The 20,824-nt window shown below is 41.3% G+C and overlaps 2 protein-coding genes across 4 annotated transcripts; one reads left to right on the top strand and one right to left on the bottom strand.

Moving 5' to 3' along the window:
* Positions 1-132: 132 nt before the first annotated feature.
* LOC119030465 (N-acetyllactosaminide beta-1,3-N-acetylglucosaminyltransferase 2) lies at positions 133-3,424 on the bottom strand. The gene is made up of 2 exons (XM_037118071.1): positions 1,863-3,424; positions 133-1,756 (listed from the first exon to the last, which is right to left on the bottom strand). The coding sequence occupies exon 2, from the start codon at positions 1,725-1,727 to the stop codon at positions 375-377; it is 1,353 nt and encodes a 450-aa protein (XP_036973966.1). The 5' UTR covers positions 1,728-1,756; positions 1,863-3,424; the 3' UTR covers positions 133-374.
* A 181-nt stretch (positions 3,425-3,605) lies between these two features.
* smad2 (SMAD family member 2) lies at positions 3,606-20,100 on the top strand. 3 transcript variants are annotated; one of them, XM_037117210.1, is made up of 11 exons: positions 3,606-4,031; positions 6,677-7,221; positions 11,592-11,681; positions 12,100-12,293; positions 12,577-12,711; positions 12,834-12,896; positions 13,065-13,118; positions 13,329-13,541; positions 13,760-13,897; positions 14,663-14,807; positions 15,887-20,100. In XM_037117210.1, exons 2-11 carry the CDS (start codon positions 6,965-6,967, stop codon positions 16,008-16,010), a joined length of 1,413 nt encoding a protein of 470 aa, XP_036973105.1. In that variant the 5' UTR covers positions 3,606-4,031; positions 6,677-6,964; the 3' UTR covers positions 16,011-20,100. The 3 variants fall into 3 exon arrangements, with proteins under 3 accessions (XP_036973105.1, XP_036973104.1, XP_036973106.1); XM_037117209.1 differs by having other exon boundaries at positions 12,834-12,908; XM_037117211.1 differs by lacking the exon at positions 11,592-11,681 and having other exon boundaries at positions 12,834-12,908.
* The last annotated feature ends 724 nt before the right edge of the window (positions 20,101-20,824 follow it).

Below are 20,824 nucleotides of genomic sequence, written 5' to 3'. Positions count from 1 at the left end.
GAGAAAACACAACATATATCCAACGTATTCTCTTCACATAATAAGAAGCAACATTTTTTTCATTTCTTTAGAATGTATTAAAATAAAACTCTTATGTTAAAAGGCTACAAATAAATACAGTCCTTGTACTGATTTTTTCTTTTTTTTTTAAAGTACCATGTGCCCTCACTGTGTAGTCCCCTCATCATCAAAGTACCCTTTGAGGTAGATCAGTCTCCTCCTCAGCGTTGCATAACTCTTTGGGGGAAAGGTACAGCACAGCACATGTGACTGTCACTGCCTTCTGCCTGTGTGACATAAAGATGCAGTCACAAACACACACCTATTTTCCAAATGCGGTGCTCAGAGAACCCTATTTGGTAGACAAATGAGCCTCAGCACCGCAGTTCCTGGAGCTGCTTCCACAGCGTTAGCATCTCTTTGGGACTCCGTCTGTGCACGAGCAGGATGGACTTGTATGCGCAGGGATTTCCCTTGTCTGTTTCCGCGAGATCAAATGTTAAAAAGCCAGGGTGGTGGCTGGGTGAGAGGCCGAGTCTGTGCAGGCACATGCCCAGGTACACGTCATCTATCGGGAAGAGGCGCACCCTCTCAGACACCTCTTTCAGTCGAAATGCAAGGGAGCTAGAATACACCACCCCTCCTCCACCAGCATAGGGTGGGTACACGCCTTTGTAGAAACTTTCTGGGATGTAGTATTTAGTGGATGGCTCACGGTTTGGCATTGCGTTGTTGATTACATCCCCCACAAACAGATTCAAATCCATGTCAGTGTTGTTTGTAGATGCTCTCCACAGGTTGTGCTCCTCCCACTGCTGGTGCAGGTAATCCAGAAGGACCCCTGTTCGCACGAAGACATCATCGTCCCCTTTGAACACAAACATGGCAGTGGGGCAGTACTGCTGGAGCCAGCGCCAGAACACCAGGTCCTTTAGGGTCAAGTTAAAGAAAGTGTCTCTGAAATCCCACTGCAGGATATCCCCGTATTTCTGATTCTCAAGCTCCAGGAGGTTTTTGAGGTCTGGGTGAGGACCTGTGCTTGAGTCCTGTCGCCCAAGCAGAAACACTGTGCGCACCAATCCGCCTGTCTTATTGGATTCCCCCCTCACCAGCCCGCTGCGTCCCCACGTTTCACGGATAGCCTGCCTGTTCTCAAAGTTCCCCACTTGAGATTTGATGGCCATGAGCAGAATGGGAGAATCCAGACCAAAGTCACTATTGTTCTTCATACAAGTGCGAGGCTGATTGATGAGGAGAGGATAATCCCTGCAGTGCATTGACCGGATAAATGCCTTCATTTGTTCCGGCAAACTGTCTAAGTCATGCACATGAGGGACCGAACACTTGTGTGACACGCAGTCAGAGACACACTCATCTTCAATTTCGGTTATAATCTTAGCTTTGGGCTTCCTCACTATCCCAGTCGTGTTTCCTCGCAGTATTGGATTGTGCTGACGGTCCCAAGCATGCTGCAACTGGTTCCATAGGGCGCCGTCTTCCAGACGGAGGTTCCAGAAAGGGCCAAGTGGGTGAGAGGCCAATGCGGAGGTGTTGCCGGAATTCCCCGGGGCTATATAGTGGACGTTTATTTTGGGGGGAGTGTAGGAGATGGTGACAAATATGGACACCATGATGTAAACCAGGAGGTGGCCGGTCATCATGAAAGGCAGCAGGCACATGCACAGCAGTCTCCCATTGCACTTGCAGCATCTGCAGCATCTGCCCATTGCCTGTCGTGTACAAATCAGACGCAAACCTGCGCACACATAAGGACAAATGTTTTTCGTAAATATCACAACGTGGAAAAAATACATGCCCCCCGATCCCACTGAACCAAGACCACTGCAGCTACATTTGTCTACCTCAGAGATTCTTTTTTAGAGCTGCGCTGCAGGCGACCCTCTGGAGTTTCTGTCTCCTTGGCGATGGTCCGGTGAGGCCTATTATCTGTTCTTGTCTACACACACACAGCATCATCCAGTACCTACCTGTCAGGAGGCACACAGCCCCTGTAGACACAGTGTGGAACATGTAATATTTAATATGTAACAAAGAGCATGCACTCCCTCTTTTCTTAGCTCGTAAATGTTGGGTAAACACTGCTATTGTATTTTGCCCTTGGCTTCAAATAGTGTGATGATTATTGCTTCATACCGTCTTTATCAGTTATTTGTCTTGTCATTGTTCTGTTTATTGTCTACTTTATTTAACTACTCTGATAATAAAAGCCTGAAGTCACCAACACCGTTTCTCTATATCCTTTACATAAACTTGTAATAATCTGCTGTGGAACACTGAGACTCATTGGTAAAACTATTAGAGCAGTAAAGAAACAGTATTAAAGTACTTACAGGTGTGTTTGTTTGTTCAGCCGACTGAGAAAAAAGACACAGTGACTTATGGTCCCCTCTTCTTGGTTTATTGTTTTCATCCGGCTTCAGGTTACAGTCTTGTCATAATGTGGCAGGTCTGTGGCGCATCATTTATGTCCATAGCGATGGAGGATAAAGAGAAGCATCCTTTAGGTCTAAAAGCAGGCGACCTCACAACACAGCAACAGACGCAGCCAAGCAACAGGTCCCAGGTGACCATGCACGCAGAGCATGCGCCTCCAAACACTCAGGTGTGTGATGAGGAAGATACCTCTCACCGCCAGGTTGGACAAAACTACATACGCTGACAAAGAGTGACCTGAGCTTGGGAGGGAGCTTCATCAGTCAGTAGGTAATGATTTCTCCAATGAGAGACACTTTGATTTGCATGCACCTGCTGCAGGTGCATATTAGGTATATTTGCATGGTGTGGCCAGATGGTCTTCGAAAGGAAAAGTTGATGCAGAGAGTCATTTATTTCAGAGTGAATGCAGTCTAAAGGGGCACTATGTCGATTTGGAGAAAAATGTAAAGTTTTTTTTTTTAATATTTACATTATTAATGAAGTAATGATACAATCACAGAAATATATTTTTTCCCATAACTGAATAAACAAGCTGTTCTCTGAGGAAAATAAGGTCTCCACAACACTGTTTGAAACTAGAAAGGTGGCAGGGTCCTCCACATTTGAACAAAGTAAAACTGTTTGAAACTGAGATGTCCTTTATGGTCAGGTTTATGATTATTGAGTTTATTAATTCATGAAAAACAAAGAGAGTTTGTTCGTTTGGTTTCAGTTGAGACGTAAAAAAAAAAATCTCTCTTCCGATTAAATGTCTTCCCCAAATGTACATACTGCACCTTTAACATGCAACAAACACGAAAACAGCACTTAATGTAATCATTTGTGCTGTGGGGGATCATTGCCTTGTAATACATTTGTGTGCAAATGTCATCTTTTACACATTTTCTATCATTATTTATATATGTATATATATACATATATCTACATACACACATACTTTACATATTCACACAAACACACACACACATCTCTCTCTCTCTCTCTCTCTCTCGATATATATATATATATATATATATATATATATATACATACAGACTGTGTATGTATGTGTATGTGTGTGTATATATATATATATATATATATATATATATATATATATATATATATATATATATATATATATATATATATATAACAGAGATGTGCTCTTACATTCTGTCATTGCATTGCAGGGGTGTCTCTATTGTTCTCTGCTGACGACCTATGCAATTGTAAAAGGACAATCAAGGTACCCACTGATAAACATCACCAGCATACCTCCGTACATAACAACGTGTGACGGACACGACCTCTGGCCAATTGAACACACGTCTGGCAACAGGTTATCTGCTGAACCCCGGGATTCAGCCAATAGGAAGAGAGGGGAGGCGGGGCTTGGTGCCGTCGCACTGCCGTTCATGTTTTGCGTGAAGCGATACATGTTTGGTTGAGCTTTGAATGAGGGGCCATCATCCCGGCGGCTCGGAGGTGGAAAATACAGTTTAAAGTCTCTCTGGGTGCGTTTAAAATGAACAAGCAGGCTTTTCTGACAGGTACCTGAGTGGCCATCCAGCGTCCTTTCACCCCCTCGTCGGGTAAGTAGGTTTTTTTTTCCTAAACAAAGAAACGGATTTGAATTGTTCGCGACAAAAACATGCAACAGACCTGTTTATTTGTCTGTGACACAAAGTAGCAAGCTTGCTAGCGGATTCTTTCGTACTCTTTTTTTCTTTTTTTTTTTTTTTGAGGCGGGGGAGCTCTCAGTCATTTCGAGACAAAAGAAGCCTGAATAATTCCACTGTATCTATACAGCACTGCAAATGACAGCCAGCAGCGAAATGAAGTCGCTTTTTGTGGCTTGTCAAAGTGTACATCCAAAAACGCTAGCTGTTAAGTCTTGAATTGCCGTATGTAGCGTTAGCTTATTCTTCGAGCCGTGGTGTGTGTGTGTGTGTGTGTGTGTGTGTGTGTGTGTGTGTGTGTGTGTGTGTGTGTGTGTGAGTGAGAGAGAGATTTTTGGAGAAGAAGTAACCCAAACAGACAGTTTTCTCACACAAAAAGACGAGACATTGTAGACAAAATAACGTTGCTTATGTTTTTGCCCTCAAGGCCCTGATAGCCGTTTGTCAGCATTTCGAGCAGACGTTTGCTGTACATTCATACCAGCACGTTTTGTGCTTTTTGTCCTTTACATTAAGACTTTCTGTTCAGTTCGAGAGGTTCCGACACACAACGACAAGGTCTTGTTGTCCCTGGGACAGCCCCCTTTCCGCAAGGGTGTTTGTTGTTGCAGGAGTTCATTCCTTCTTCTTTGTCTGTCCACATTTAGCATAATGAGGAATGATATTAATAATCCCCAATTTTGTTGAATAATCACGTTTCAGTGACCCCGATCCAGAACCACCTTAGCATGTTTTACTTACACACAGCAGTTTCCCAGTCTTATTCTGGCATCAAAGCCTGGTCCCCGAAGCAGCTATTTATGTCGCTAGTGCACGCTGGATCCAATGAGGTAGCATGCTTTAATGTTTAGACAACATCAAACAACCGCAGGTACTAAGAGCAAGACTGTAGTTAATTATTTTCAGGAATGGTCTGCCTCCTTCTGAAAGCCACTCATACTCCTGTGCTATTAAGTAAGCAGTCCAAGGGTTAAGCCTTTGAAATTAATTCTTAGAAGGAGCTTGGACTTTCAGAGTAACACTGCCAGGACAGTGATCCCTTCCTCTCTTGCAGCTGAGTTGAGAAATCTGCATCGCTGAGTGGTTTTACCTGTATTTATTTAAGTCTCATCGATCAATGATCCAGCGCACTAATCTACACTCAACCTCACTCAAAGTGTCTCCTTTTTTTTAGAGAGAGAGAGAGAGAGAGAGAGAGAGAGAGAGAGGACTGTGTCCAGTATTCAGATTTGATTTTAGCAATTGAATTAGAGTATTTTCAGTAGATGTTTCCTGGATTTCCTCGGATTTCCTCATTAGGCTGGAGAATGGATCTTGGCTATAAAATAGGATAATGTTACATTTGCGAGTTAGAGCTTATGTCGGTGCCCAGAGCAAAGTGTTATGTGGCCACTGAATTCCACATCTCATTGTTTTTAGGCGCATTTCCTGTGTGATTTATTAATTTGAAAATGGTGAATTCACCATCTGCCAGAATGGCTGGATTGTCTGAAGAAAGGATCGATGAAACTTAACAGGGCTGCAGTTGCTGTGAAATTCAGTGGCCTATTTTATCTGACGAAGTTTTAGGGCCGAGCTCCTGAGTAGGGTTCAGCACAGTCTGCCGGTGCTCAGCTCTCATATGAGGGAATGAATACTGATTTCAGTAATGCGAAAGGTTTACGTTAGGATTAGCGTTATATTAGATATCATATCTCAGACTTAATCTTTTCTCAGTAAAAAAGATGCTTGAACATGAGTATAAATTCAGAGTTGCCTTAAATCATTTTGCAAAAGTACAGGGTCTGGAATACTATTCAAGTTTTGTTCAAGTAATTTGTGGAGAACTACACCTACTGTCGGACCTGTGACCCAACAGTGGTGATATGCTGGTTAAAGATTGGGTTGGGCAATCGACATTTTTAGAGTGTGATCAGTCTCGAAGGAGTCAACAATGTACTCTACAAAATACTAACACAGTGTGATTTCCAATAATCAGCAGTGATGTGGAGAAAGTTACATTAGAACAAGTAGAACAGTCTGGTAAGTTCTGAAATTTACACTTGTAAAAAAGTCTTTAAAACCAAGAAATGACAACACCTGTGCCATATCTTCATAAAACAATATCTAAAATCTTGTACAATATCTAGACTCATATCCTGATAATGTTGTATCGATATATTGCCTAGCCCTATGAGATGGTAACTTGTTCGTGCAAAGTCAAGAGCTTAATTTTGTCATTATAATCAAAAAAGCATATACTTGACTGCACCAGATCATCAGTGGACCAAGTGCTGAATATGAAACAGAATCATTTAATATGTGCAGGGTGTGTAGTGCTGTGACTGCCAGTCTGGCTGATGGAAGCACTGTTACATGGTGGGAGAGTAAGCAGCAGGGGGTTATGGTAGATATGCTAGTTATGGCTCTGGGCAGAAAAATCTGTTGGTGAATCTGAATGTGTGGGCATAATTGATGAAAATGTTATGCAATGAGTTGTTCGTCAGACTTTTAATCTTCTGAACTGTCTTACTCTTTATATTCAGAATCGTTGACATGCGCTTTCTCTTGTTTCTTAGGTTTCTTTGGATGTAGTTGTCTCCACTCCCTATGTCGTGCTCTTCCCATCTCATATTTCCCCAAGACTCTTCCAGACTAATGCCTTAGTTCTGATGAGATTTTCATTAAATGAAATACACATGGTTGCCTACATATAGTTTTTGAAAATCTCCAGTAGGAATTCAGACAACCCATCACTCGCACCACCCTCTTTCCCCTCTCCCTTTTTTTTCTCTTTACGTCAGATTACAAGGGGCATCAAAACACACTTAGGACACGCAAGCCCACGCATACACATACAGGCCACCATGTCCTCCATCCTTCCCTTCACTCCCCCAGTAGTGAAACGACTCCTGGGTTGGAAGAAGACCCCAGCAGGGAGCGGAGGAGCAGGGGGAGGAATCGGAGGAGTAGGGGAGCAGAACGGTGGAGGACAGGAGGAGAAATGGTGCGAAAAAGCAGTGAAGAGCTTGGTGAAGAAGCTAAAGAAGACCGGGCAGCTTGACGAGCTCGAGAAAGCCATCAGCACGCAGAACAGCAACACAAAGTGTGTCACTATACCCAGGTGAGATGAGGACGCACACATACACACATCCTGTACTTCTGTGTCTTCCTGACTCTGTCTTGTAAATGCTTGCACACACAACATGATTATTATCACAGGGAATAGTAACAGCCTTTTTAAGATATTTAAGTGAAACATGCTGTCTTATTCTTTCATACATATTGTACACACAGTATATTACTATTATCAGGACATAAGTTTGTCATCACACTCAGGGAAACGGACAGAAGTGCTCGCTGAAATTGGAGACATTTGAATTTGTTCAATAAATATCAAAATAGATCAATTAATGACAAAAAAGAAGTTGTGCTCACGTGTGCACAGGCACACATCATCAGTCCCGCTGTACTGGTATACCACAATACCACCAATACAGACCAGCACAGTGAGGTGTGTCAACACACATGGAAGCAGGAAGGGAAGGCGACAGGCACCCACAAGCTTGCAGAAAGAAAAGTTTCTGTTGTGCAACAACAGGTCCACTTCCCTATTCTGTTGTTCCATAGCTTGGCAGGGCAGCAGAAGTGAAACCTGATTGGAGGAAACAGATGTCCAACACATGATGACGACCAAACCTGTCTTTGCGTTGAGCTTTGTTGAGATTTATGACCTATATACAGCAAACGTATCCGTGCATCGAAATTGGGTGCACCGTTGTTGTTTGTCTGGTTGTGCATACGCTGCTGTCTTCTGCAACTACAAAACCTTTTTTCAAGATTGACTTTGATCTCATCCTTACAATGACTGTTTAACACTCAATAACACCTGACAACAGCACAAGTTTGTTTGGATATTGGATGCTTCACTAAATTAAGTACTTTTGGGTCATTTACACTTTCATTAACAATTGATTAAGAAAGGAAACCAAGAAAAATGGCATCTCACCCATGTTTGTTTGGTTAGTTATTTGGCTGGTTTGTGTACTCTACTGAGTGCCATTCTAGTCAGTCAGTTGAATGAATAAATGCATTGGTGGTTCAAGAATTTAGGGTTGTCTGTTGTTAAGACATAATTTGCCAGTACAGTTTTCTAATCCTTGTTGGGACTTCTCATACCCAAACCGCATCCAAGTAGCCTCTCTTTCAGTATGCAGTCCTTGTTTTGTCTTGGCTAGTCTGAGTTGCTGGTTTGGAATTACCTTCTTCTTTGTCACGTTCAGTGTCCTCTGTTTGTTGGCATCATGCATTCCTTGCCTTCATTAAGGTGTATGAAAGAATGCAAAGTATTGTCAAAATGCGAAGAATATTTCCACAAAGGCTGTGCTTTGCTGTAAAATATAAACAATAATGTCTAATATTCAATTATTTTTCTGTTGAAACACAATATAGTTATATGATAAATTTGACCAACTCTAGATTTTTATTCAAAATAATGAGAGTCTAAAACCATAGACAAAACAATTGTGTACTTGCTTCATGGTTTTTTACAGGGCAAAGTCAGTCAACAGACTTGAAAATAAGTTTTGTTTGTGTAAATGTGTTTTCCCTTGTGGTGCACCCGAACCTGCCAATACAGTAGATACTTAGCCTGAATGGTTACAGGTCATGTGTCTTCCAGTATAGATTTCTCCTGTGTCGCATGACTAGGTACACGAGCCAAGTCACCAGACCAGGTGAAACCTTATCGTGATAAAGGTGGAAAAGTCAGGGGTGCCCCATGAGACGCATGTGATTAATGTCAATCAATCCACTGAGGATCAGCAGAAAGGAGAGATAACTAGGCTGATCAGTGAAGATTTTATGAGCTACCCTTCTCAGATTTTCTGTGTAAACCACCTGGTCTCTTCTTTCTTTCATTCTTAGGTTCCTTTTAATTATAAACTATCAATAATAGAATTTGACCCTGCTAAGAAATGACCTTTTCCTATCCAACACTCCACGCCCAACTTCACCCACAGTCACCTGAGACTGATGGGGATTCATTGTCGAGGCAGCTTGTTTTGAAAATGATGTCTTGAATCTGCTTCGTCAGATTAATTAAGGACTAAATGCTGGAATTAACCTTTCATTCATAGCGGGCATTTCAGTGCATTCTGTGGCAATCTGGTGTGCATTTGGCTACATGGAAATCTGAGCATTTGCATTTATAGCATTGTATTGATATCAAAGTGAGAAGCTGTAAAAGTGTGTAGTAAAAAAAAAAAGATAAACATGGCCTGGTTAAGCAGAGGCAGTCAATTTACCCAGTGTTCACTTTTCTTTTATCACAGTAAAGTTTCATCTGCTTTGACTATAGTATTATCAGATGGTGATGTTCAAGGTGGGTGGAGTGTTTCCCAGCAGTATGCTCTCTACAAATTGCTCGCTGATAACAGGCAGATCTACTCACAATGCAGTGGAGATGTTGCATTGACTTATATTTCTTGATATAGTTATAGAATCGAACAAGTGTTTAGAATCATTGCTGGCTCCGTTCATTTCAGTTTACAGGAGCAACGAGAAGCTGGTACTGCTAGTGTGAGTGTTGAGAAGTTAGGTAGGTAAAGTATCCAGCACTCAACGATCAAATCTAACAGAAGCAGAGTGGAAAAAAAAAAGTGGAAATGTGGGTAGGGGTTGGAGTTGGCGACATGTCCTGAACTGGTGGATTCCAGTCCATGGTTACTGTTCAGCATGTATCACCACATATATGTGGTTATATACTGTGTGCTAAACAGTAGCATTATTGAGGAAATAGTGGGAAATTTGAGAAGTACAGTAAATGTAAGAAGTTGATTAAAAGGAAAAATAAGCATGAAAAGTTCAGTGGTAGAACTATGTGAAGTGTCTTCATCCAGGCCTCTCTCTGCTTCCTCACTCTGAGGAATGTGGGCCAGATAGTAACCTCTGAAGTGGTGCTGATAAGATGATGGTGGTTTGACTTGAATGCTACTACCTTCAGTCTCTCATGAAGAAATTTTAATTTTTTCATCTCAGGATTTCAGTCTTTGGGCCATACATGCATACAGTCCTTCAGCATTATGAGGGGCCACCTTAGCTATTGGTCTTGCCTTACTTATTTAATGACAGTGGCTTGGTTGGGTACAACCCTGCCAGTGAATCTCCATGATGTAGTCTTTGACAGTGCACAGCACTGTGATAGCACATCAGGCCTTTGATGCGTGGCTCACTTCCCTTTGAATGCTGTGCAGTAAGGTTGATAAAGGTCTAAGATAATTTGCCCTGGCTCTTGTAGGTTTTTTTTTTCTTGGGTCATGGAGGATGACAGAGCAGTGTCTGGAGAATTGTCCAGAGATTGCAGGTGTGGGGGCTTTGTAGATTTCTGTTTTGAGTAGAGGTAAGATGCAGTGTGACAGCGGACAAGTGCAACAACTCAGCTGTGTCTACAGATAGCAAGCATGCATAGCTTTGTAAGAAAAAAACTATCCTCACTATTTGTTTTGCAAATGATCCAGTTTAACCTGCTAGATCTCTAGCAAATACAAGTCTAGCTTTTTGGCTTTGATCCATATGGACTTGTACACTAGTGGATGAGGATCAAGAGTCTTGATCTGGACGAGAGAGGCAGACACTGTAGGGGTTGTATCTGTGCCCTTTAAGTGAGGAAGGAAGAAGGGAAGACATTAGCTGTGTCAGGAGATAGTCCACATGGGGCTTGTGCTTGTAGAACTCTTTGATTAGGGCGATAAGTGTCGAGATAGCAGGTATTTTACAGACAGGTCCGGCAAGTACTTCGCTCTGAGCAGACAGCCTCCTCTCCTCTCCCCTCCTCTCCTCTCCTCTCCTCTGTTACATTACAACTCTCAACGGCTTTACAGAGCAAGGTTGCAGTCGGAATGCATGCTTTTTAAACACACATTTGTGTTGTATCTGTTTTTTCTGTCATCATGTCTTGACACATTTTGTGTTATCTAGTGAATTGAGTCTTCATTCACTTGCCATTGTTGTGTAAATACATTTCTGTTTCTCGTTAACTTCATATCACTTTTGTAATTTAGGATTTTAAAGCCTAATAAATTGGTAAAATTATCAGATGTGTGTTCTTTTTCACATGAGGAATCAGGAGGTGAATATCAAAGTTCGGTCCTGTCCCCCTCTGCATCACCTGTTTGCACCACCCCATCATTGTCAATTTGAATTTTACCACATGATTACGTGTCATCCACTCAGTGTCTCTTATTGAAAAGTGCGAGGGCGAATCTTTTTAGCTCCTTCCTTCTTGCCAATAAGAGACCAACTGCACATGTTTGTGATATCATCTTACTAATTTGGAATGATACACCTCATGTTTACCATCTGTTTGCTTTTATTTTTATCCTTTTTGCACTTGTCCTGTGTGTTTGTGTGTGTGTGTGTCTGTGTTTGTATTTGTTTGTGTGTATGCATGTCTTCTGTGTGTGTGTGTGTGTGTGTGTGTGTGTGTGTCTGTAGTAACTGCTCAGATCTATGGGGTCTAGGCTCAGGCCACACGATAGAGCAGTGGGACTCTACAGGCATGTACGGATATCCTGACCACAGCAGGTGAATATACTCAGATACACTCAAACACAACAAGCCCACAGCACATCTACGGTATCACTGCAGACTTGATCACATGGCCCCATCTGTTTTTATTGAGCTCATTGAAAGACTGTCTGTAGTGTACTAGCCTCTTACAATACAGCCTAATCAATACCATCGGTGTCATCATTCTTTATATGATGAAGGTAACAGGGTAATAATTGAGCTGTGTTTCAGCCGGGTTCCCATAGGTCCCTGAAACTGTTGAAAGATTTTACTGGTTGGTGCATTGGAAGCATTTCTTTGTTACTCCCGTTTGTTTTTATTTGGATATTGCCTTGCTCCACACTGCCAAACCAGAAACTAAAGAACGCAGTCTTCTTCTTTCATGAACAGTCACCGCTGAGCTATTAGTTAACCTCTCACACAATCCTCTCAGGTCACTGGATGGACGTCTCCAGGTGTCCCATCGTAAGGGCCTGCCTCACGTCATCTACTGCCGCCTATGGAGATGGCCTGACCTTCATAGCCACCATGAGCTGAGGGCCATCGACGCCTGCCAGTTTGCCTTTAACCTCAAAAAGGATGAAGTGTGTGTCAATCCTTACCACTACCAGAGAGTGGAGACACCTGGTAATGATCCTTGAGAACTGAGTGTGTGTGTGTTTCTGACACAGTTTTTACTCTGAATACTGCTGGGTGTGATCTTCAAGGTGCCCTCTAATAAGTCTATAATGATGGTGGCGACTGAAATTATTTGGCGTTATCAGTTAGTGTAGATAAAACCTGTCTAGATGTGTTTGATTAATTATGTTTTGCACACTTGCTGAGAAAAAAGGTGCATTTAGATTGAACAATGTGATTTGAATAGCCATTTTTTTTTCCCTCTGTCAGTGACACTTCTCTTTCTCACCAGTGCTGCCTCCTGTGTTGGTACCACGACACACGGAAATTCTGACAGAGCTTCCGCCTCTAGACGACTTCGCAAACTCCATCCCTGAAAACACCAATTTCCCAGCTGGCATAGACCCTCCTAATAACTATATACCAGGTGTGTAAGCAGGAACTCATTTTCTTGTTTTTTCCACTCAAAGACCACAGGCTTTCACAAAATGTGCAACAGTGTTTTATCAAAAATATATTCTTATTTTTATATTTGTGTGTTTTCCACAGAGACTCCCCCGCCTGGCTACATCAGTGAAGATGGAGAGACCAGCGACCAGCAGATGAATCAAAGTATGGAAACAGGTAGAATAGTTGGGCACGGTGCTAGTGACCATGCAGCTTAGAAAATACACAAAAGCTTGCTTTTAACAACTTAAAATTAAACTGATGACAAAAATATGTTACAGCAGTGAGCATTAATACTACAGATATTAAGAGATGTCTTCTTTTTTCTCCTAGGCTCACCAGCAGAAATGTCACCAGGCGCCTTGTCACCTGTCAGTCATGGCCTTGGTGAGACTGCTTTATTTCTGCCTGTATCGATTTTCTTGAATTTGATAACAAGTCAATATATACAGAGGTCTTTAAAGTAAATCAATGTGAGAAATTGGTTAATTCATTGGAGAATCCCTGGCAAATCTTTTGAATGAAGGCCCAGAAAATTAGAAACAGGATTTTAAAAGATGTACCTGTAAAATATCTTCTCCACGATTTCCCCTTCAGACCTTCAGCCAGTTACCTACAGTGAACCAGCTTTCTGGTGCTCGATAGCCTACTATGAGCTCAACCAGCGGGTCGGAGAGACGTTCCACGCCTCACAGCCATCTCTGACAGTCGATGGCTTCACGGACCCCTCCAACTCTGAACGCTTCTGTCTAGGGCTTCTCAGCAATGTCAACAGGAACGCAACGGTAGAAATGACAAGGAGACACATAGGTAAAAGCACACATGTGACATTCAGTAACTGGTACACTGATTTGTTTGAGCAAAGTTTTTTGTGTCTTTACAGAGAGGGAAAAAACTATTTGAGAATGTACTGTATTGTGGACACACTGCTGAATAAACATGCTACTTTCTATGGCACAAAATTCTTCCCAACCATGTCTGTGTGCCTTCCCTTTCATCTCCACATTTCTCTGTGTCACACTGTGCAGGTCGTGGTGTGAGGTTGTATTACATCGGAGGGGAGGTGTTTGCAGAGTGCCTCAGCGACAGTGCCATTTTTGTTCAGAGTCCTAACTGCAACCAGCGATACGGCTGGCACCCTGCCACAGTCTGCAAGATACCACCAGGTTAATGCACATAAATATTTTTTTTCCTTTGACTCTTGAGCCAGATGAATGCTATATAGCTGGAAGATTCTGGTTTATGCATAAGATCTGCAGTCATGACATTCATTGTCATAAAACAGATTGAGCTCCTTCTCAAACTTGTATTTGGAAGTGTGGATCCATGTGAAGAACAAGAAGTGCCACCTAACAAAACTCAAAAATAGTTTTGATTAAATAGAGGAACGTTCTTTTATTTCCACCTGATATCGATCGAATGAAGCTTTAGGAAGAGCGGCAATGCCCTCCACAATGTGACAGTTTGTCTCTGACTCCCACCCACACACACTGACTCATCTGTACCCATGTAACTTTGAACATTTCATTCCTAGCTAAATGAACAGTGTAAACATTATCATTACTGAGGCACAGAATTGTAAAGAAAGGAAACGAGGATCTTGTAGACATGCAGGGGTCGGACACTTCAGCCCTGTGAAGAATAATCACCAACAAACAATACACCCACACCTAGCAGTGCCTCTGCTTGGTGCTTTTAGGTCGTGTTTACAGAAATGGCGAAGTAGACTCACATTTTTATGAAGTAGTTCATCATTAACTTTTAGTTCAATCAAACATATGTGTCACATTCAAACATATCAGACTATCAGAGATAAAACTAAAAGTTTATGAAATACTTATATGGTTATCACCACTCTTTTCACACTGCATCATTGTCTACCAAGATGAGGAAATCTCTTCACTGTTAGAATCTTTTGTCTTTTTCTCTAGGCTGTAATCTGAAGATATTTAACAACCAGGAGTTTGCTGCACTGCTGGCCCAGTCAGTCAATCAGGGGTTTGAGGCAGTCTACCAGCTAACCAGGATGTGCACCATCAGAATGAGCTTCGTCAAGGGCTGGGGAGCAGAGTACAGGTATGTTACGCTCTCAAGCACATCAGAGGTGTAGGTCCTGGGTCAGACCAGAGAGGAGCCCAGTGAAAATTTTTTGTGTGTCCTTGTGAAAGAGATCACACTGGGAGCCCCTTGACATAAATACTTCTACTACCACTGCAGTGTTGTTGTTTTTTTCATATTCTACTGCCCCAGCAGGAACATTTAATACTTCACCCAGATTTTTCAGCCTGTATTCTCTAAAGCCATGTTGGTCTGGTTAGAACCTAGCAAAGCCTGCAGAATTTCCAAATAATGTTTGGTGCATACACCATATACCATCTGCCCTGAACACTGACTCACAAGCTGATGTCAGATTTAACCCTTATATTGTGAATCACCATCACATGGGCACAGATTATACAGGATATAATATAAGATATGATGATACCTGACCCCATTTAATTTAAGCAAAGAGGATAAATGTAAACAAATATGGTCTGATTAAGGTAAATAAATAAGGCTGCTTCTTTAAATAAAGTTCCAGGGAGTGACCATGTTCTCAGTGTAAACAACTGTCTGGAAGGTAAAAGGATTTTGCATGCACTCATTTGCACTCCAAGGTTATAATCTCTATTTTATTCCTCCTTTTGTTGTAAAATGTCAGAGATTACAGAGCATTTGTCTGTACCTCTCTTGTCTCTGTGACCCTCCAATGATCCATCCAGCAAACATCTGTTCTGCTCCTGGCTCTGCTTTGTGTTGTGCCCTCCCAGGAGCCAGACAGCAGCGTTTGTCGGGGTGTTTTGGCTTGTCCTCACCGGCCAGGGTTAAGCCGCTGTGTAGCTCGTCTGGTTAACAGTCAGTGTCTCCGCTGTCTGTAGAGTGTTGGCCAAGCCTGGTATGACCACAGAGTCGCCAGCTGTGTTTGATCATCCAGTCGAACCTTGGCAGTGCAAACTTCTATTCACTTTTCACTTATTTGATGTAAATCACTAGTAGAAAGTGCTCTACCACTGCTTACAATGCTGCTGTTTCTATTTCGTTTTGTTTCAGTCTCAGGACCAAGTAAAATAGTGAGAACTTTATCCTCACCCTTATTCTCTGTTTTGTCCCTACAGACGTCAGACAGTCACCAGCACACCCTGTTGGATTGAGTTGCATCTCAATGGCCCCCTCCAGTGGTTGGATAAGGTCCTGACCCAGATGGGTTCACCATCAGTGCGCTGCTCCAGTATGTCCTAAACAGGGTTCTGCTGCCGCCTACGCAAAAGCAAACTGACATTTCACAACATTAGTGTGTCCTAAGGGAGACCACCATGCAGTCTTGAACTGATGTACTAACAACATTATAAAAACAAAGAAAATGAAAAGAATTACACAATGGACCTGGAGGATGGGGGATTGAGATCACTGATGTGATGTCAGACTTGGCTGGATCACCTCAGGCTCTATTGGATTAATGTTGACATTCCAGTAATCATGGACCTAATAGTTGAAATCACCCTGCAATATCAAAATGACAAGTGAGTGATGTAGTAACGGACCAGACTACATTCATGTTTTTGGTATTTGACTGAGGAACTGATCCAGAAACACACAGTGGGATGGAGCTTTACTGTCCTGTTCCAGTTCAACACGAGAGCGGCTGTTTTGGGGTACTGCGCAGATGACGTTCTACTTACAAGACAGTTAACCATCAGTCCCACCTCGTGCGTCACTACCTACCTACCGCAGCACAACTTTGATTCAAGATTTATACAAGGTTGACCAACAGTAGTACTGCCACTCCAGGCTCATGTACAACCAAAGTCAGCATCATGCCTGGACTTCTACTTTTTTTTTTTTTTTTCCTTGGTTTTGGTGACCAAACTTCCATTTTTATCTGAGGTTTCCACGTCTCCTACTCTTTCCTAATAAGTCCTGTGTTGTTGCCATCACAGACCTGACTATGCTGGACTGACGGTCCTTTGGCCGTCAAAGGGGTAACTGGGAGATTAAGTTGATGTCTATTATTAATTTTACACACCCTGTCTTCACATGCTTGCATAAATACTGTTACACAGACATATTTTTACAGCTCATCCACCATTTGCTGTTTTAACACCTTTGCTTTGACATAACGACAAATCATTTCCTCTCAGTTCAACCACGAGTGTGCAGTGTGGATCTGAGCTGAAACATACAAGTATGTCTTTTGTTCTTCTATGAGGAGCTCATATTTTAAAGTGTGGTCAGTGGTTAACCAGCACTGATATCTAAGATATGTTACTGTACTGAAACATCACACAATTTATTAAGTTGTTTTCGGAAATAGAGTCTTAAGGAGAGAGACGCATTAAACAGTTTGCCCATCCCCCCCGCCTGCGCGCCCTTGTTCTCTGTACCATGCTTTCTCTTCCTTAACTTTTTGCAATATCATCTTACTGATGAAGGAACGTTATGTATTGGACTTGGTGCAGGATTAGGACTCAGTGCATGAGTCAAAGCCTCAATGTCCCCCCCTGCTGTTTAACAGATGAAAAGATAAACGTCCATCATCACTTATGTTTCACTGAAGTCTCTTCATTATATGCTTGGACTGATGCACGATTTCCCTACAATTGACTTTCTATTGATAGGAAGATGACCATAAGAAGTCCTGCAGTGTGGGACTTTAAAAAAAAGTAGCTTCCATACTGTACTTGCACTGCCCCAAATTATGCACCCTTGATATTGCTACAAGAAAGTTGCCTTTGATGTAAAATACAGCGAGATATGCTTTGAATTGTACAGATAGGAATGTTGAAAAGCCCAATTTAAATCAAGACGATTCCAAAAAATATATTAAATGTCTAACTATAAAGATTTTTTCCCCTTATATTGTCTGAATTGGCTTGTTAAAGAGCATCCATTTGATTTTAAATGAGATTTCTTGCCGTTATTTTAAAACCAGCTGGAACCTACATTGATATTTTAGAGTCCAAATCTTTTGTGTTTAAAGTGTTTAAGCTTTAAGTATTTGACAAGCTAGTTATACGACACAGCTATTATTTTCTTTACATGTTCTTTTAGCTACCTTTTTGTATTTCCATGTATTTTTTCTATATGAATATATTTAAAATTGTCAAAGCTTTCTTCCTTTTTATTAGAAGTCAGTATTTTTTTAGAAGATACCCTCTGTTTGAAATGATCACAGCCTGATAATGATTTATGAAGTATGTAGCATAGGATATAACATTTTCAATGAAATTATCACTGAAAATAGTTCAAATTGTGTTCTGAAGTCATCATAACTACCAGCCTGTCTTCTTCATAACCTAATCTGGCTGCTAAAGTAGTAAAAAGTGGCTGGTGACTTTTGGAATTTATCATTTGTTTGAGCCTTTTGATGAAGGTAGTTTCCTGCCTTAGTGTTACCTTTTTTTCTGCTCTATGGACACGACCCAAATTACGATAGTGCTTTCCCAAAGACTGAATGCATGTATTTACAAAATGTCCTGTACACTGCAGATCCACACTGTGTCATAAATGTAACTGCTGATGAAAACCTAATAGCTCAAGTTGTTCTGGCGTTGAATTTTATTGGCTTTTGGGGGGTTTGGTTGGTTTCAAGTTGTTGGTTGAAATTCAAGATAACAGTGTAAAAACACTGATATTTTAAGTGTACCTGGGTCATTAGAAGATGAAGCAGTTTAAACAACAATTCATATGTTTTGAAGATATTAGGATTTAATCCAGCAGCCGGACCATACAGTATTATTTTTCAGTATCAAAGCAGTTTGTATTTATTTTAAATGCTCTGACATTGTAATGTGAATTTGTTGAATTCTGTCTTACCTAAGCAACATAGGACATTCGAGTAAGCCGTAAAAGTTGCTGCCAATTTCAGCTCTCCAGACATTGAATTTTCATATGGTTGTGCACTGTGAGTGTGTTTACATGCACATAATATTGTGTTATCTCAGAGTGTTTTCCTCACAAGTGTTACCTCAAAAAACGGGATCCTAAGTGGGACATGTAAATATATGTAAATTGGACTCACTATCTTGGCTTATGCTGTCATATTCCAGGTAGCTTGTTCTTCTCCAAACTGTGATAAAAACCTGACAGCGGTCTTAACTTGGTGCACAGTAATGCTGGTGTGCATGTAAACACATTCACATGTTCTGCTTTATTACTAACCGCTGCAACATGTAGGGGAAATGCACATTTAAAAAAAAAAACAAAACACTTTGTAGGACACCAAGAGAAGGTTTAGTTTATCACATTATGCCTGTGACATGAAGTCCAGAAATCCTGATGTTTAATTGTATATTGTCAGCATCCTACAGAGACATAAGAATTCCAGATTTGACCAACGCGTGGGGATTAGACCAAAAGATTTACATTTGTGGGAAATTAGTCAAAAGCAGTTGACGATCCTGCAGTTTTCATGTTTTTGACCATAGCAAATCATGATCTCTATTTTTTTATAAAACCATTTTCTTTATTCCTTGAGCATTTGCCTGGGTCAGTTATTTATCGTACCCACTTGTAACCAGACTGAAACCAGCTAAATGCAGTGATGTTTGTTTGTCTGTAAGTGTATATATCTGTCCACTTGTCTCCTCTGGTCTGTCATTTTCTTTTCTTTTATTGACAGGGGAAAATACACATGCTCAAATATAATAGGTTGTCAAATCATTGCTCATCCACATGTTCGTCTATGCAGCGACATCAAATCGTTTGGACTGTATACTCTAGAACATTTCCCCAAGAACATTTCCAAGACATATACACACTGTATTTTTTGATGGCAACACATGCTGTGTTATGCTTGTTTCCAGGGTCCAGCAAGAGCCTTTGTATCTCCTTTTTTTTTTTTTTTTTTCCTTTTTAACGAGTGCCACCCAACATTGTACCCCCAGAACAAACCAGCTTTTCTCACCTCCTGAGAAGTCTGTTTTGGAGATGGAAGATGAGACCAAATTAGGTTTCATGTGGTTGACACATTTTGAGGGTCCACATTCCTATTTACAGATTACATATTGTACTTTTTTTTTTTTCTTATTGTGATGACAATTGTGTATCTCCAAATAAGCCTCTTTCTGATGGATTCCCGAGAAGGAGGCTTTTTGGAGGAAGTTAAGCTTTTACATGTCACTAGTGATGTTATTGTATAGTTGTACCTTTTTTATTTTACCATACACTTCCTCTTTCTTGCTATCAACAGAGCATTCTCCATTAGACAACAAGCTGTTAGGATTTCTGTCTTCTTCACACACTGATGATCTTCATAGGCTTTCCAACTATTCTACATATACAGACAACTTCTTACAGTGTACACTAATAAAGCTGTTTTAATTCAACTGAATTAACTGATCTTCTGTTGCGTGTTTTCATCTGGGAGCGCTTAAACCTGTTAGGTTGCATACATGACCAAAAACACAGCTCATAGGGGCACTAGGCTGTGGTTGATGCCATATTGGGAAAAATCCTTTATGACAGTGTTTACAACCTGCTTGCAGCCATACAACATTTTGGACAGATGGCCATATATTGAGCCATGACTAGCCAGTTTACAAATCACCATCCTCTCTTTAACACGTAGGCCATCATGACATATTTTTGTCACACAAGCCATTTACCTTTTAACTTTGTACCTTAGGCCTATCTAAATAGTCAACTGTCCTCCTACCTAATATGGAGGATTTTTGTTGCGCTCATTTTCTTATGGTAAAATACACCGGTGTATCGACAAGGAAACTGGCTCTTCCCTATCATCCTTTACCAGTCAGTGAATTTAGACAGTCTTCCCATGACCTAGGCCCTGACATCCAGCGTGGAACTGTCATAGGATGCCACTTGTGCAACAAATCCAGTCGTGAAATTTCCTCGCTCTTAAATATTCCACAGTCAACTGTCAGCTCTATTATAACAAAATGGAAGCGTTTGGGAACAACAGCAACTCAGCCACGAAGTGGTAGGCCATGTAAAGTGACGGAGAGGGGTCAGCGGATGCTGAAGCGCATAGTGCAAAGAGGTCGCCGACTTTCTGCACAGTCAATTGCTAGAGAGCTACAAACTTCATGTGACCT

This window comes from Acanthopagrus latus, chromosome 12 (assembly GCF_904848185.1).
Source record: "Acanthopagrus latus isolate v.2019 chromosome 12, fAcaLat1.1, whole genome shotgun sequence".
Lineage (NCBI taxonomy): Eukaryota > Metazoa > Chordata > Actinopteri > Spariformes > Sparidae > Acanthopagrus > Acanthopagrus latus.
The sequence above is the reverse complement of the archived record's forward strand: the minus strand, read 5'-3'. Positions and strand labels throughout refer to the sequence as shown.

What these genes read in the sequence shown, in the direction of transcription:
- LOC119030465 (XM_037118071.1), bottom strand. Translation starts at nt 1,727, where the DNA reads ATGGGCAGATGCTGCAGATGCTGCAAGTGCAATGGGAGACTGCTGTGC.
- smad2 (XM_037117209.1), top strand. Translation starts at nt 6,965, where the DNA reads ATGTCCTCCATCCTTCCCTTCACTCCCCCAGTAGTGAAACGACTCCTG. An exon ending in GGATATCCTGACCACAGCAG is followed by an intron (nt 11,682 to 12,099) that starts GTGAATATACTC and finishes CAATCCTCTCAG; the next exon opens with GTCACTGGATGGACGTCTCC. An exon ending in AGTCTGCAAGATACCACCAG is followed by an intron (nt 13,898 to 14,662) that starts GTTAATGCACAT and finishes CTTTTTCTCTAG; the next exon opens with GCTGTAATCTGAAGATATTT.